Source organism: Dinoponera quadriceps, unplaced genomic scaffold, assembly GCF_001313825.1.
Source record: "Dinoponera quadriceps isolate SergipeBrazil2010 unplaced genomic scaffold, ASM131382v1 scaffold141, whole genome shotgun sequence".
Taxonomy (NCBI): domain Eukaryota; kingdom Metazoa; phylum Arthropoda; class Insecta; order Hymenoptera; family Formicidae; genus Dinoponera; species Dinoponera quadriceps.
Window position 1 is genome coordinate 497783 of NW_014554256.1, and position 17628 is coordinate 515410.

Below are 17628 nucleotides of genomic sequence, written 5' to 3' on the forward strand. Positions count from 1 at the left end.
ACGCGAGCGCGCGTGCGCGCTTTAATACACGTAACGGCGGTGAGTAATAACTTGGAATAAAAATACGCCGGGAAGAGGCGTCCTCGCTATATAAATTTCATTATTCTCCCATGTTAATGGAAGGACTTACGTGTCGTAGCTCGCGGAACACGTCGAAGGGCTGCCACGCGAAGGATTCGCCCGATACGTCTCGTAATTCGGTACGTGTCTGAAGACCGCGGTGTGTGCACGCGTAATAAAAATATAACAGTGGCAGTAAACATTGGTGCAAACTACACCTCCGCGGGATCGATAATTGGTAATACCGTCGTATACGCTTGCACGTGTTACGCGACACGCGAATACTCGATGTTTACTTAATTGTCGTGTCATAATACGGCTGTAGTGAATATGCATATGAATGTGTGTGTGTGTGTGTGTGTGTGCGCGCGCACGTGTACAAAACGTGAACGGAGAGGATCTCGTACGACTTCATAATAACGTAAGCGAAAATAGATGAGCCATTTATTTTGAAAGTGACCTAAGTCCATTTGTCAATTGTTTTTTGTTGACTGTAGTAACGTGTACAACTTGAAGTTAGCCGTCATAAACAATATTTTGCTGTTAAATATATTCAGAGTATACGATAATTTTTGACACATGAATTTTCACAGTTATTTCAATAATTAAAAATATTACTTTGAAAGTGACCTAAGTCCAATCCATTATTGATAATGTCCGAAAGTGCGGATTTTCAAATGTCCGAAGGTAGTGATGAAGGTAATTTTAATTAATTAGTATTAATTAATATTTAAAAAGTTAACCTCACTTTTTGGACAGTTACTTTAGTTGAATAATCAGCACGTTTAATTAATGCAGTGAAAAAAAATTCGCGCACTACACACTTACAATTGAATTTAAACTTAAAATATTAAATTATAGAAATTATTACACCCATGGGGAATAATAAAACAACAAGACCATGTAATTCAGAGAGTGAAGACGAGTTAGTAACTAATGATTTCGACAAAAAACGAAAAAGAATGAGAATTGTAGAACAACATTCGTCATCAGAGGATGAAGATATAGATGACAACAGAGAAAAGAATGGTGACACATACATCCAAAAAGTGCGAAAAATTAAACGGAATACAGGAAAAAGATATTATACTGAAACTGGAAACATTATACCTGCAAAAGTTCTTCAAAACAAAGATTGCCGAAACGCTTGCATAAAAAATGACGAAGAAGAAGAAAGAAAGAATACTTTTGAGAAGTTTTGGAATTTGGGAGATTTTAATAAACAAAATGTATTGCTATACGAAGCTACCGAGCGCTATGCTGTGAAACGAAGACGTCAAAAAAACGGAAAAGGTTCACCAAAAAATTAAAGTTTTAGGTATTTGTTAAATTTTAAAAAAGGCGAAGTTTCCGTCTGTAAAAAATTCTTTTTGGATACCTTTAAAATAAGTGAAGGACGATTAAAACGTGGATTAAACTCTGCAAATGTAGGAAATGATTTACGTGCGCGTATGGTTGGATTATCAAGAAAAGTTTCTGAGAAAGAGAAAAAGCACGTTCAAAATCATATTAAAAGTTTTCCCAAATTTGAATCCCATTATACCAGATCTCATAACCCCAATAGAAAATATCTACATCCTGATCTAACTCTAAAGAAAATGTTTAATTTATATGAGCTTCTATTCTAAGGAAAATAATATAAAAGCAGTTAATGAGCAGCTAATGACTTAGAGAAAAATATTGAAAAAAGATTTTAATTTATATTTCCACCAACCGCGCAAAGATACACGCCAAAAATGTGACCTATTAAACATTAAAATGAAAGCATCGGATGATAGTGAAGAAAAGAATAAACTTATGGAAGAACATGATGTCCATTTAAGGCTAGCAGAATCAGCTAGAAAGTCATTAAAACAAGATCAAGAACTAGTATTACATAATTCAGATCATAATTCGATTTTTCTTTCGACTTGCAAAAAGCATTATCTTATCCAAAGTTAACTACTTCATATAGCATATTATAACTACTTCATGTAGCATATTATACGTACGCAATATGTACGTTCTAAATTTGGGTATTCACAATTTTCATGACGATAATGTTCACATGTACGTTTGGGGTGAAACTATTGCATCGAGAGGTTTCCAAGAAGTAGCTTCATGCATCTTGAAACATCTTAAAAATCTAAGAAGTGAAAGACATATTATAGCTTACAGTGACATATGTGCAGGACAAAATAGGAACATTAAAGTAGCTTTAACGTGGCTAAAAATTGTCCGAAGTGTTGAACATAATGTAGAAATCATAGACCATAAATTCTTAGCATCAGGACATTCGTTTTTACCGATTTGCAGTGCTATACTTATAACTATTAATGACTATGGATTGACTATTAATGACTATTGACTGCTTCTCAGTGATAATGCACTGATTGCACTTTAGAGAGCACCTCGCCGATCTTTCCGCTCTTGCCGAATGACTTTGTGCTCGTTAGAAATCTCGGCTTCTTAAATCTCACGGGATTCAGAAGGGATCCGTGCGGATTTATCCCGGGAGAATTAATTTCGCCGCAACGTGCATACGTCATCCGTGAAGCGCATCGCATATCGTCGGGAAGAGGGATAATAGACTTTCCAAGATCGAGATCGGTGATTTCGCTGTGTCGAGTCGTGAAGTCCGCCTCTCTGGTTTTCCTTGTAGATCAAAGCCGGCTGACGACAGAACGATCTTTCGCAAGGCGGCTCGATACTCACGTGCCGTATAATTTACGATCGACGTTCGCGCGTCAGCGAACGAGAGCGTGTTGAGGGAATCGTCGCGTCGGTCCTCAACAGCAGAGCGACGCGCCTCGGCGGAATTTCACGAAGATATCGCGCGGCCTCTTTTCGCCTTCGTGAAAGATAAAAATATTTTGCAATCTTTGACAGGCACAGATCGACCTGGCAACACGATATTATTGAATTATGAGCTCTGTGCGCGATAAGACGAGAAAATCCAAAATATGACATCTCTGATTTTCTCTTGAAAATTTTACGTACTACGGGTAGAAATTAATCGGGACATGCTCTCCCCCCCCCCCCCCCNCCAGGTCTCGAGACGTTTCTCGAGAAAGATCGTGTAAAGATCGAACAGCTCTATCGGACTAAGTTGTTCGAGTTTTTTTTACTAATTTTTAATTGGTAATTTTTCAAATGTGCGCTATCACGATGAATGCGTATGAAAAAAATACTATTCTGTAAAAAACGGCACTGTTGTTCTTGCAAGCTATGCGAAAGAAAAAATACGAACGCTTGTTGCAAACACGGTGTGATCTCGCTACCTTGATCTCGCAGGATCAAAGGAATTTTTCCGAAATGAGCATATCTGGAAGGACACGCTCCGACACGTTGTGCAAATTGCGCGCGCGTCCGCGGAGAATGCTGCGTATGTGTGTTGCAAGAATATTTACGGCGGATTCATGCCCGTATATCCTAGCGATGTGGAAGCGTGAGATTCTTGGGGCGAAAAAGTACACGAAGAAACGCGAAGAAACGAATGACGTGCTTCGCATCGTTGATACATCGCAATAAATGGGAAGTTTTCATGAAATACGAAAGAATTGACCGTGAGCGGGAAAGGGAGGGGGAGAGAGGAAGAGGATGAATTTCCTCATATTTCTAAGCCGTAAAATCCGGTGGTTAACATTAAAAGAAACATGTCACATTGTTTATCCGTCTCGCCGTGGACAATTTTCAAGACTAATCGCGCCATTTTATCAGTTTCAACTTTCGAGATTTTTCACCGAAGCCATCGCCCCGCAAATTTGTGCGACACATGTCTCTCACTCTCGAAATACCTCAAAAAAATTCACCAACTGAATCTGAACACGTTGCGCGTTGAGAACGGTATCGGAAATGTGCCATCTTGCCGTATTCAGATTCTCCAACTATTGTACTTAGGACACATTACTTAATGACCGACGTTAAATTGGCACAAGTCAATAAGTGTCTAACCGCGGTTTGATCACTTTATTAGTCTTGCAGCCTCGATGGAAGGGGGACAACGGGGATGGGCCGCGGCTTCTAGGGATGTTTACGTGTGCACACGAGGGTAACTTCGCCTAAGCGAACGTGTACGCAAATCGCTTACAACGCGCGGCCTATGTTTGATCGCATTTGACTGCATTTAGCTTAGCCGTACACGACCTCCTAACGACGTAAATGCCCGTTAAAGCCGGTATTACGTTTAACCGTTATGTGTGACAGAGCTCTATCGACAGCCTCGTCTCCCCCCTGCGGTCAAAACCGTAACCGTCCGTCAATTCCGTTCGGTATGTTCACGCGCGATATAAAATCACGAGAGACATCCTGGTGGCACTCGAGGGATACCCGAAGGATTACGTTTCTTAGTGTTGTTCCATTAAAGACCATAATTATTTCGCAGACATTTTTAATCGAAGGATTAGATTCAAAATCTAAGTATCTCACATGTGAGACATGTTGCAAACGGCAACTATTAATGCAGGCTTAAGTCCAGATCTAAGTATCTCACTGTAAGACAGCTTTCAAATCACGCCTATTAGCACGGGATTTAGAAATCCTTACGTCATATTTTAATTGTATTGATAATTCGAGCGCGACTGCGCGCTTAAAATCTTCCTAAGCTTAGCCATTATCTTCAGTGTTTATTTAGTGAATAGCGAATCGACGTTTCTGGAGGGGTAGCCACACCGTGAACCATTAACGAGACTTGCGATCGATTTCGTCCAAATTTCACCGAAGTACCTAACGCTCAATTTTTTATGATCTTACGGACGATTTTTCTCTCTCTCTCTCTCTCTCTCTCTCTCTCTCTCATCGTCGTACGTCAACAGCGGCAGTCGTCGGGACCTATTTCATTTTTAACGAGTCATTAATAACTCATCAACGCAATGCGCAATATCGTGTGTGGCCTCTCCAGTATTTTAATCTATAATGCGTCTCAAGTATGGAATTACGTGAAGTGTTGTCGCGGGAAAACCGCATTCCTATTTTAGGATAACGATTCTTCGCCGATAAATCGTGCTCGTCAATAATAAAACCTGATAGAGATTACGAAGGGTATCACGATCGTCGGAGCAAAAAGGGGGTCCGTGTATTTATTGCGTCACGTGAAGAAATACCGAATGTATATTACGATAATAACGTTGGATTCGCGTCAAGCGCTCGAGGTATGTGTGTTTGTGCGTGTGGTAAATACTTGAGGAGATAAACTCGGAAAATACAATTCGACGATAGCCGATCACGACGCGTTGTTACGCGTCCGTATGTAAACACGATCAAGGAGAAAGTGGCTGCGAGTTATTCTCTAGACAAACAATCGAATAGTTCTGCTATTAGCGATATCTCGCGATATTTAACGTCCGAAGAAATCGATACGAGTGCGCGTGTACACGGCGCGAGAAGTAGCGGAAATTTCTCGTTATGAGAACCGTAAAACTGTTCGCTTGAATTTTTCACGAGCTTAACTAGCCGTTGTTACTTCTCTCTCCTCCTCCTCCTCCTCCCTCCTTACTTTTCACCGTCGTTCTTGCATCTCCGCCGGAGTTAATAATGCGTCCCGGACGCGACAGACTACTTTTGCATTACTGTAAATTGAATATAAAATATTCCGTTTCCTCTTACTCTCCGAAGGCGAGAGAGAGAGAGAGAGAAGGACGGAGGAAGAAGGAGAGACGAAACGATATTTCGCCGATAGCCGATAAAGCCGTCCTCACGTCGATTAAATTCCTAGCAAGGTCGGGCACGGCATTTCCTACGGCCGATGGCTCGCGCGAGCGCACGACATTAGCGATTCTAGCTGCGCTTCGTGGCAGCCGCCGTCGTTAGTAGGCCGCGCGGGTCATGAGGCAAATTTGAGCAATCGGAAGGTGGTACGGTCGCGCGCAATCCGGACGCGATTGCGGCAAATCTGAATCCCGAAACGGAGGAGAAGTCGATCCCGCAGCAGATTAGTCCCGGAGGATCGCCACCAGGGAGTGGGACGGGCTATCGTCAGTCCTGGCTATCGTAACTACCTACGGCATCTGATAAGTCCGGCTCACAGAAAAGCGGGTCAAATACGCAAGAGTCGGATAGCCGAAGGTCAGCTTGCGACTTTTCATACCGCACGTCTCTCTCTCGTCGTCTCTCACGTCCAGACGAAGATCGCGATCGGCCGCGTTCTAAGCTAAAGATGCGCATTCAGGTTGATTGATACTCGTGTCTGAGAGACGCGAATGAGCGAGACAATAGCTCTCCCAGAAGAACAAAGTAGTCCCGGGACCTCGAGGAGACATCACGCGAAGATAAGGCGGTCGATGTGTGGGAAACTGGGTGAATCTCGCGGCCGATTCTTTTGTCAACGGAGGATGCAGATAGAATTTGATTGCCGTTGAAATGCCGCACTTGTTATGCCGCGCGTAAAGTCATCGTCGTGCGTGTCTGCGACGATTCGCTGTCATAAGGCCTCGACCTTAAAAAAAAAGAAAGAACGGCTAACTCGCGATCGCGACGAGAGTCGATTGTTACCAGGGAGACTTTCGAGAGACCTTCGAGCCCACGTCGTGGTCGTCGTGATCTCCGTCGTCGATGTCGTCGACGTCGTCGGTACTTTCCAATAATGATACGTGAGTGGAAATAACGACCGCTCGCGATGAGCATCGTCAGTCAGCGAGGTAGAAATTCTCGGGATCAACCCCGAGTTATGAGAAATTAACCCTCCGAGAACGTAAGGATACATCACTCGTATCTCGAATTGATGAAAAAATTGCAAATTGGTCTACATTGTATTTAAAAGTGACACCAAACAGTTTGACAGTAATTCAGAGAGCTCAGATTAAAAATGGATCAATTCGATGAAACTTGCACTATATGTGTATATTAAAATATTATCTAACTGCTCGTACAATTAGAAAAAAAATTAACTACTCAAGAGCTGAGATGTTTAAGTAAAGTTGACGCTTTTTATACGTGTTCTTTGAGACTAACGTGCCATTTTTAACTTCTATTTCCAATATCATCTAAATTAAAAATAAGATTTTGACCAAACCACTATGATACTAAAGATTAATATGCAGACGTTATGCACAAATTTCAGAATTATTGACTATTTTGTTTTGAAAATACAGTTGTGTCCAATTGTATTACATATACATAATGCGCACATTTAAACACTTATATACTTCGTTCTATTATCTGTATATTAAATCATTTCGCATTAAATTATTCAAATCATCAAAAATCAAATTGATGCATAAATGTAGCATTAATGAGAAAAGTAAAAAATAATATTTTCGTATTTGTAATATCATGTTTACTTCAACTTCGTTTTAAATTAACGCTTATTATTCAGGTAGCGAAATAAACGAACGGGAACATAATTTTGCTTGATAAATACTAAATTTATAAGTGGCCGCTTTGATGCGCCGCCGCGAAAATACGACATCAGGCCTTAGAATCTCTTTAAACTGTCTCGTTTTTTGTATTTCTTTTCATCCGTTTTCCGAACCGTGTGACCTCTCCAGTCGTTTAATTTGTAATACGACTCGCTACCTCGTGAAGTGTTGTCGAGGAAATTGCATACCTGTGCTGAAAGACACGCTCCCCGTCGACAGATCGCATGATCTGAATGCGATCAATGATAAAAACTCGATAAATTACGGAGATATTAAGCGAAATTCGTAAAATAAAACCCCGATACGCGAGATTTCACTAAAAATTACACGGTGTAATCAACAACTTCGCCGGTGAATTTTTGTAGTTTCCACTTCTTTTTTTCTCGTTTTTCCGTCTCGTGTTTTTATCTCATCCAATTAAGCTGTGTGTGATATCGCATTGAAAAGGTTACACGATCACCGCCGTTCCGCCTCTCCAAAAATATTATCTTTCAGGTAATCGTTATCATGGCCTTTGTCGAAAATTTCACCTTTCACCTTTCGAGATTTTGAGAGACGAAAATTATGTTATTAACTACCCCGCCGGGTCGGCATGACATTTTCAAACGCGTTATTTCGGTACAAACTTTTGGGGGGTTTCCGGTGGGCCAAAAAGTAATTAATTAATTTCCGTAATCATTTAATATACGCGGAATTATTCAACGGATACGAGAGGGCTCGTGAGAGTCCGGGCAAGTGCGAATTTTTCAAGAATGCCCGCCCAGATCCAATTATAAATTAACATCCCTTCGCTCATCTCCGCGCGCTGCCTCCCTCTTCGGGCTTCAAATTAAACCGATAGAAAAACAGTCGTTTCAGCGGCGACCTCGCGGTACGTCCGTATCGTTTGCAGTTCCCGGGGAATGAGCGGTTACGTCTCTCTCCGCGACCTGTTCTTTTCTCCGATGAAATATGAAAGAAAATCCCTCGGAGAGGGATACTCACCGTAGATTAGAGACCACCACCGAGTACTCTCCGCCGATCCGGACGAGTCCCGTGTTCCGCAGCATCAGGCCGGTGACGAGCATGCCGATCAAGGCCGGTAAGGTGGTCAGGGAGATGAGCCAGCCTCCGAAGTGCGCGGCTATGCAGAGGAAGGCCAAGGCGAAGAGCGGGCCGCCCGGTGCCGCGTCTGCGCCAATCACCGAGTAAGTGATGCCCCATAGCAGCAGGCCGAGCAGGAAGAGGCAGAGGACCCGCGCGAACTTCCGGTACGTCGGGCAGAACGGTTGCGGGCAGGCTCTTCTCCATCCCGGCGGCTCCCACGACGGTGTGTCGTCGCGACCGTGACATCGCGCGCAAAATAGATACAACCACGACCTAGAGAACGTCGAGGGAGGAAGAGAGAGAGAGAGAGGGACGGGCATGGGTAAAACGAAGAGATTAGTTTATCTCGTCTCTCCTGCCTGCACGCACAGACGCTGCGTTTCCTAACGCATCGGGACGGACGCGGAATTAGATTGCCGCGGGAAGATCGCGTTATAGGGAGCTATCTAGTCGCGACACGCGTAATAGGCGCTATCTCTCTTTCCTCGTTCGCCTGTTTTACATACCGCGGTGGGTTCGTTCGAGCTGTGCGAGCTCGCTCGTGACGGATTAACGCCTCGAGTGCTTCGCGGCTCGCCCCGAGAGCTGCGAGGGTTACGAAGTAATCCGTGGGTTTAATCGCCGAGATAATTCGTAGCTGATAAACTAGCGTAGATTCCGAATAAGATACCGGCGCGATATTGATAGTAATAATAATGGGTATTTGTCTCCTTTATCGCGCGGCCGCTGCGCGCGTCGGTATTTCGCGAGCGAGCGAACGCTGCGTCAGCCTATTAGACCGCCCATTACGCGTCTGTGCGCGAGTAATGATTTCAGAATTCAGAATTTCAGACCGACGAATAACGCCATCGTTCCGGGCCGTGCCGGGAATCGAAGAGGAGGGACGCGTTCGCCCGGCGAAACGCGAAACTCGCGATTGACGATGCAATTAGCCGCTAATTTACCGGACGCGCATTCCGAAGGAAACTCGCGCGCGCTATTGGCTGCTGCGTTGCAATGTTCGCTCGAACGTTGTGCTTTTCGGATGCTCCGTGAATTCTATGCCGATCTGCGCGCGATCAACGCGCGAAGAACTATCGTCCCATCGCGTCGGGGAATCATGGAAAACGGCGGTGTGCAAACGTAAGAAGCGCTTTAAATTCCGTCACGCAGATAGCCGCTATCAAGAACACGCGATGATAGGCATAAAGTAGGATACATTACGAAGTTGAATGTCTCATTTGCTAACGCAAATAATTTTAACGGCCTCACCAATCCGAGGTACCGATAAAATCCGCGGCGAGAATCACGCGGCGAGGGATATATTTCGTTTCAGCGACGAAGCGCGCTGCGGGGAGGAGAGAAACGCCCAATGGGATGGAAAGGGTTGCACGGGCAAAAGGGAGCAGCTCCCGCAGCTAAAAACTGGCTCTTCTACGGGTAAAAATCAACTGTCCGCAATACAACCGGAATTCGGCTTGATTGATTTAGCGAATTCTTTTGTCTCTCCGTCTAATTTTTAGTTAGGACCGGTGTTTTCTTTCGAAGACTTTGACATCCGAATGTCGAATCTCCGAAGATTCGAAGCTTCGGTGTTCGTTATTCGAATTTCGAAAATTTCGAAGCTTCGGAACATCGGAATCATGAGATTTTCAAGCTACGCTGTATAATGTCTAGTACATCCGTTCGTTTACAAAAGTTCATTTACAACGTTTCCCAATACTCCCTGAGTAAATTATATGTAGACATTAGTCTGCAGCACTCACAAGATTGTATTCTCCGGAGCTTGGAAACTTCGAAGAAATTACGACCTCTGAAAACGAACCTTCGAAGCTTCGCCTTCGACCAAAACTCGAAAGTTCGAATTTCCCTCGAAGTTTCGAAGTTTCAAAATTATCCATGATTAACAGCTCCAATTTTTTAGTTCCCATAGCTCAAAATCGGATCTGGTAACTGAATTTCAGTTGTATCATGCGGACAGCTGATCCATTTATTCCATGTGCCCGTTTTGCGTCCGTTTTGCGCTGTTTTTCGGAAACGAGCGGACTTTCACGGTATGACCACGATAGGAACGAATATCGCGAGGGTGGGAAACGTGACAAACACGGGATCTTCGCGTCGAAAGTTCATTTTATCGCTCTCTCGGGATGATTCCGATGAACGGACGAGAGCGACTGAATTAGAAGAAGCTCGCGATGACGGAATGACGTGCGCGAAAAGCAGCGGCGCCTATTATCGTCCACGACGGAGGACATTGTTTGCTCCACTTGTTCATTCACTACAACGTGACTCGCGTTATCTTTCCTGCCTGCAACGAGGTGCACGATTCTTAATGACCGTATATATTCGATGCTTCCTCAAACGGAACTACAGCGGACTCCATTAATACCGTCCCATTCTTCGGGCAAGGCAACATCGAAAATGTCTAATCGGAAGCCGTCATTCGCGCATTCGTGACTGTCGATCACTTGACGGCAACGACTCTCCGAAGCAACGGTCGTGATGCGCGAATATTAAAAAATAACGCGCCTAATTGGAAACTTTCAATTTCAATTTTTTTTTAATGTCCAACTTTCTCTTCAGCTGAGCCGGGCCGCGCTTGTTCGAGGGATCTTCGCACACCGAAGCGCGTGAGAATCTCTCGTACGCTTCAAAGTGTATGTGAATTTCTCGAACTAGTGCGGCCGGTTCAGCTGAGAAGAAGGGAAGAACCGTATGCGTGAGGAATGGGACGGCGTTAACGTAGAGTTCGCAGTACGAACGGTGCCGTCGTCTCTCCTTGCACTTGGTGTCGTTCTTACGCGTCATTGTCGCGACGTAAACGAGAGTCCCGATGCAATCGTCCGACTAGCACCTGAGCACCTGAGAGAACGGCCTGCGAAGGTAGTGCTATCCCCTTTTATCGTGCTTTACATTCGCGGCACATCGACAGACAGACGCGAGAGAGAGGGAGTCTTATCGAAATAACGCGGTCTCACCTCTCGAGCTCCTCGGAATACTCGATCTTGTCGCGGATCGAGCTGGACAGGCTGTAGGCGGACTTCTTCCGGTTACCGTTGATCCGGCCGTTCTCCAGATCGAGCTTGTACTGCGGAATGTTCTCCGCGCTGTCGCAATGGCTGACGCCGCCGTGGTGGAGGATCGACTTCCGCCTGCTCTGCTCGGAATTGTGCTCGGAGCTCGCGCTGATGCGCCGATGGTGCTCGAAGCCGGGATTATCGAGCCCCATGATCTGATCGCTGATGGACACCCGCCTCTTGGTCAACTCCTCGCCGGCTCTGCTCATCCTGCCGGTCATGTCGATGTCCATCTTCCGCTCTCTGCTAACGACTCAGCGCGCGACTCAGCAGCGCGACGAGTCGTGTGCGGCCCCTCTTCGAACGCGCTCGAAACTGATCCGTCGTCGCCGTGGGACCGGCTCCGATTCGGCTCCGGTCGCGCTATTAAACGCGATCGAGGAAAGCCGGGAGAGCGCGGTCGCTGAACGACGCTGAAGGAACTGCGCGCGACCGTCGCTGGGATCACGCGTCCGCCGCGTTAACGTGATCGTTAGCGAGTCTCGTGACGGGTCCGTCACGCGACAGGGACGACTATTACGACGCTAATACGTTGCGACGATTGACGTCTTTGACACCTTGGCCCGCTTTTACCAGACTGCTGTTTCCCCGAGGCTCACGTCTCCGGTTCGAGCCGATTCTTCGCACCCAGGTCGTAGTGGATGGCAAGAGAGAGAGAGCACGAAGGTGCGCAACTTTGTCCTCCTCGTTAGCGTGAGCGTTAGCGCTCTCAGGGTCGGCGACGACGCGAACCTTTCCACTGACGTTTCTCCACGCGTCTCGCGACTCGTGACGCGTTTGACGACCGGCTGGCTGGCTGGCTTCGTATATGCGAGGTTGTCTCTCTCTTTCTCGGCGAGGTTGGTTCATCGGATCCGGGCGAGCCGATTTTATTCGCCTCGGCGTGGAAACAGGGCGAGCGGTCCGCGCGACGCTCGTTGACGCAATTGACGCGACCGGTGCATCTCGCTCGTGTTTTATGCTTTGCCGTAATTCAAGCTTTCGCGATAACGCGTAAGCACGCGTGGCCCCCTTCGAGCGAGCGAGGAGAGCCGAGAGCCCCGTCCCGGTGGCTCGTCGTCGCGAGCGATAGGACGGTTAAGTAGCGACTAAAAGCGGCAAAGTGCGCGGCAAGCGTGGTGGTGTTTATGCGAATGGTGGGGCTCGCAAAAAGTGCTCGAACGTGGACCGAGCACGGACAGTCACGGGCCGTGACAATAATTGCTGTGCGCGATGGGCACAGGATGGGCACAGCCGACCGCCTCATTGACGTGCCGGCGGCTACGCGCTCCGCTGCGCGTTCCCTCCGCCTCCACCTCCGCGGAGGCATCGATCCGACGGATCGATAGCGCCGATCGAAAATCGCGCGAGCGTTATCCCTCGAGATCACGGCAAAAATCCCCTCGTTATTAGGAATGTTGCGATGCTATGAAAGTGTCGTTACTATTATTGAAGTGTATCTAATCAAAAACAGCGATATCATTAGTGATATCAGTAATAAGAACAATAATACCGATATCGGGGTCGAATATTTTAAATTGGAGGAAATATAAAAATCGGGAAAGTGTTTATCTTATAAGCTGTTCTTCGAGGTTTCGTATGTATAATTTCGTGTAATAATCTTACTATGGTTTAAAATTACTTTTACCTTCACTAGACTTTTTACGGTTTATGATCTTAAAACTTTAGAAGAAAAAGCGTTAAGGCTCCTCGCTATGACTGTTCTCGTTTGATGACGTCAGAAGCGAGAAATCGCACGCTAAAAATGATTGTGGTATACGCGGGAATAAAACAATATAGGCGCAAAGTCAAGTCACTCATGATCGGACTCCGTATACGTGTAAAAATGTCCGGAGGCTTTTCTTTTACTTCAGCAATCAATAAGGAATCGTAACAGATTAACGTAACGGAAATCATAAGAAAAGATCGATTTAAAACGTGAGCGGCAAATTGCATTGACTTTCATGAGGCAAAAATGCGCGATATCTTAAAGATCGACTGAGTAAAAAATCGGGATATCGGAAAAAGATATCGAGACAAAGTAGCGCTGATACGGGTATGAATATAAAGAAAATACCGATGCAAAAGTATCCAGTATTCAGAGAAAAATATCGATATCAATATTATATCAGTGGTATTCTTCTTAATCGTCCGACCGCGGCGTGTTCACATTAATCCGCGCGATGCTCGCGGTGATATTCGTGTCGATCTGTCCTCCACGACGAATTTTGAACGTTTGAAGAATACCTTCCGCCGACGTGGGAGCGGAAGTACACTCGGAAGTCACTCTCGGAATTCAAGCCGCGCGCACAACAGCAACAGTCGCGCGCGTGAGACTTCCTTTAAATCATCACGCGGATGTTGCGAATAATTTAATACGCGTATCGCGCTGTGTGTATTACCGGTGAATTACTGTCTAATACCGAGGTATTACGGAATTAGAATATGAATGTTTGATCCCGGGCGCTTATCCCTCGTCAAAATGCCAGACAGCCGGGGCCGATCCACCGTGGCAATCTTAATAACGGCTTCCGCGCGATCACTTATTTCAGCTCGAAATTTCAGTTCGCTTCGCTGCGCCGAGCGCGCTCCTTATCGCGCGGCCAGCGTTAACCAGCGAGAATCCGAAATTATGTAGCGCGACGTACCGCCCCCCCACCCCCNCGCGCGCGAGCGAGCGAGCGAGCTTCGGCCTCTCCGCGCGATCTGGCCGGCGCTTTGTAATGAAATTCGAGAGAGATTAAAATTAATGGTCTTAATCGAAGACTCCCGACACCCAGCATCGATCGAGCGCGCTAATCTCTCGTGCGATATCTTTCCCGATTTAATTTCTCGAGCGCAGATAACAATGTATCTACGATACGCTCGTTTGATTACGGTCATTTAACTCTTTAAAGTGTTCGTAATAGTACACAATTAACTTTGGACTTTTCACAAAATCTCGCCCGTTGGCAGAGTAATGGCTCCGTCGATATAGTATTATCAATTCATCTTAAATGAAGCTACATTCTCCGTCGTAACCCGTGAAACAGTGTCTTCCCAGCTGAAGATTGATATATACAATACACGCAGATACACAGTAAGAAATTTTCTGTTAAATTTGAGACACTTCACTTGTCTCAAACGGTCCACTCAAATTTTGGTGTTAATTGTGTTTATGATAAAGTGAATATATTGAAAGTAATACAGATATTACGTCAAAAATGAATACAAAATTGATACGTTAATCGACGCTGAAGTATAAAATGTGTTACTTCAACGCTTACACATGTTGAATATTGGCACAAAATGTTGAAATAACATAAACGTAATATGTTAAATTAACGCATACGGATATGTTCAAAATTTAACGCAAAAATTCGAGTAATAAATAACAATTGTAGATTTTATTTTAACGAAATCGATGTGTGAGCCTTAAAGGATTAAAGTGCGGTCCGGCAAGCGTCGATCGTCGCGTGCGGCAGCGTCGTTCTGTTATTATTACACGATAATCGCCGTAATATAATCTCGCCTTATCATGCCTATCTGTATCGTTGCCAAAAACGATCGGCTTATCTCGTCAATATTATTTTCACCGTGCGGTTCGCTCGATCGCACGATTACGCGAGATTTGTGCGAATAAATTCATTTGAAGCAACATTTATCGAGACTAGTTTTATCAATATCGCCAATCCAGAGCGGTAAAATGAACTTTCGTAGATTAAGGGAGGACCGTAAATTTCTGAAACGCTGGCAATTTCCCACAAATGCAAATGGCGAAGGATTCGAAAATCCTTCCGATCGTGAAAACCGGAATCAAGGATCCGGGATCGCGGAGTTCAACACAAGCTCTCGTATTTCGTAAAAGGGGAGCGAGACGGGGGAGGGGAAGGGGAGAAGAGACCGGATGAATACGATCGAACTGGGCGAGTGGAATCATTCGTCTTAATGGATAAATTGATCAATTATTCTTGCTCGTTAGCGCCGTCAAAACTTACGAGATTTATTTTTATACCGGGAAAGTCGACGCGCGCGGAAGCGAATTGAATCAAGCTGGGAGGGCAAGTCGGAAGTGGATAGAATTGACCTCCCAGGAGCGCGCAGGAAATTGCAAATTTCTATTTTAATTTATTTCTCCTGGTAGACGGGAACGTACAGGAGGAAGGAGGGACCCGCGAGTAGTAGACAGAGGAGGAAATGAAATATGCTAGAGAGATGGTCGACGATGGAATACGTGTGCGGAAAACAGGAAGAATTTATAGGCGGATGCCCCTCGGTGCTTGTGTATTTATCGACGGAGTCCCACCCTTAACAAGACATCGCGCAACCGAGTTTAATGAAGAAAAAAGAACGAGAGACAGACCGGGGGTCATAAAACCGCTTAAGTGGGGCGAAAAGGACTTGAAAATCCGCGATGGATGGAGGGCGCGATGATGATACCTCATTCTCGTACATCTCTCGCCGTATCTCGCGCGCTCACAATGCGTGTTCGCTTTCACAAAAACGCGTATATATTTTCTCTCTCCTCGTCTCTCTCTCTCTCTCTCTCTCTCTATTGCGGCAAATAAATGAATAATTTCACCTTCCTGTTAGCTCCGTTGACACGTCGCGAATCAAATTTCTACTGACGATGATGTCGTACAGTTCTCGGGCACGCTTGCGAATGTCGAGCATTGTCGTCCCTCGTTAAAGCAGCATTCTTATACGGCTCCATGCGTCGTGTGTAGCGCTAATGCGTCTCGGGATCTGCAATACTGTTCAACCGATAACGTGAATATTTTTCCACATTCTCCCCTGCGGTTCGATGCCGATCAATCTCGTGAACGTGAAATTCCGTTAATTGCATTCGTTTTATTCAGGAAGCGTGCGTCAGTACGGCGATGCAATAGAGAGTTTTTCTGAAAACCCTCCGGTTTCGAAATGGCAATTGTGTGTAAATATTTAAGAGGGAAAACCATTAATCGTTAGTTAAAAATTACATTACTTTGTGAGGATTAACATCTGGTTTCTCCAATGAACTTACGAAATATTCACTGGAGAAAATACTATTACCATATATTGTATTCACAATACGGAGTTTATCTGAACTACACCGACAAACTCCAAGGATAGATTCGACATAAAAAAAAAGAAGCAAGTAAAAGAAAAACAAGTCTTAGTAAACATACGCCCTCGAGCGTTATATTCTGAAATGTAGCTACCGCAGTCTCAGTTTTGAAATATATTTTGTTCATCAATCGCGTTTTACAAATAATAACATAAAAAAATTACCCTTTTCAAAAGAAAGATAAAAAATCTTTCATCATTGTCACCTTCTGAGGGCTACATCTGAAAAACCAGGCTTTTGCGAACATATATTTACTAAGTCTTTTTTACTTATTTTTCAACAAAAAATCTGTCCTACAAGCTTGTCGGTGGAGTTCGGATATATTTTGTACACGCGATATCCTAGAAGAGGAAAGAATTCATTTCAAGAACCTCCATAAATGAAAAATCAACTACATATACACGCACGTCTCTCTCTCTCTCTCTCTTTTCAAATTGACACAATATATCTTCTCGGGCAAAATCTTTGTTGACACTTTCCAATTAATTGAAACAGAAGAGAAACGTCCGGGATACTTTAAACGGTATCTTACGCGAGTTACACGAGAAACTCGGGGAAGGAAAGTTAAAAGAGTCGTGCGCGCGAGCGAACGAATGAACCACTCTTTTATTTGGGCCGCCCGCGCGCAGGGAGATTCGCGAAAAACTCGCGACATGTCTCGCCGGCGGGCAGTGATGTATCGCGATCTGGCGAACCGTCGCGCTTTTGCGTCCGCCGTTGAACATTCCGCGGCCGGCGAAGTCACGCGAGAAACGTCCACGTCCCTCGGAAGAGCGTGTCGGGAAGGAACGGGGGGAGGGATGGAGGTGGAGGTTGCGCGAGAGACGAGGTCGAAGATGGGATTGGAATTGCAAATATCCCTCTTCTCCCTCTCTCTCCGGTCTCTCTCTCTCTCTCTCTGATCTATCTCTCCGCTGCTTTCCATTGACCGTCCGCTCGTTCCGGAACGCGTACGAGATGCATGTCGCGGAGCATATTTTACGGAATCTTTGTCGGACAACAAATCGCCAGATTCCCCCCCCCCCCC

General features: G+C 45.2%; 1 protein-coding gene across 1 annotated transcript in view; it reads right to left on the reverse strand.

The window, feature by feature from the left end:
- The window catches only part of LOC106751771 (mitochondrial sodium/hydrogen exchanger 9B2), a 32439-nt gene extending 19785 nt beyond the window's left edge, over positions 1 to 12654 (reverse strand). The window contains exons 1-2 of the mRNA XM_014632878.1: positions 11438 to 12654; positions 8379 to 8753 (exon numbers count right to left, since the gene is read on the reverse strand). Coding sequence (XP_014488364.1) covers positions 8379 to 8753; positions 11438 to 11769 — 707 coding nt within the window. The 5' untranslated portion in view covers positions 11770 to 12654. The remainder of the gene's footprint in view (positions 1 to 8378; positions 8754 to 11437) is intronic.
- Between the last annotated feature and the right edge of the window lie 4974 nt (positions 12655 to 17628).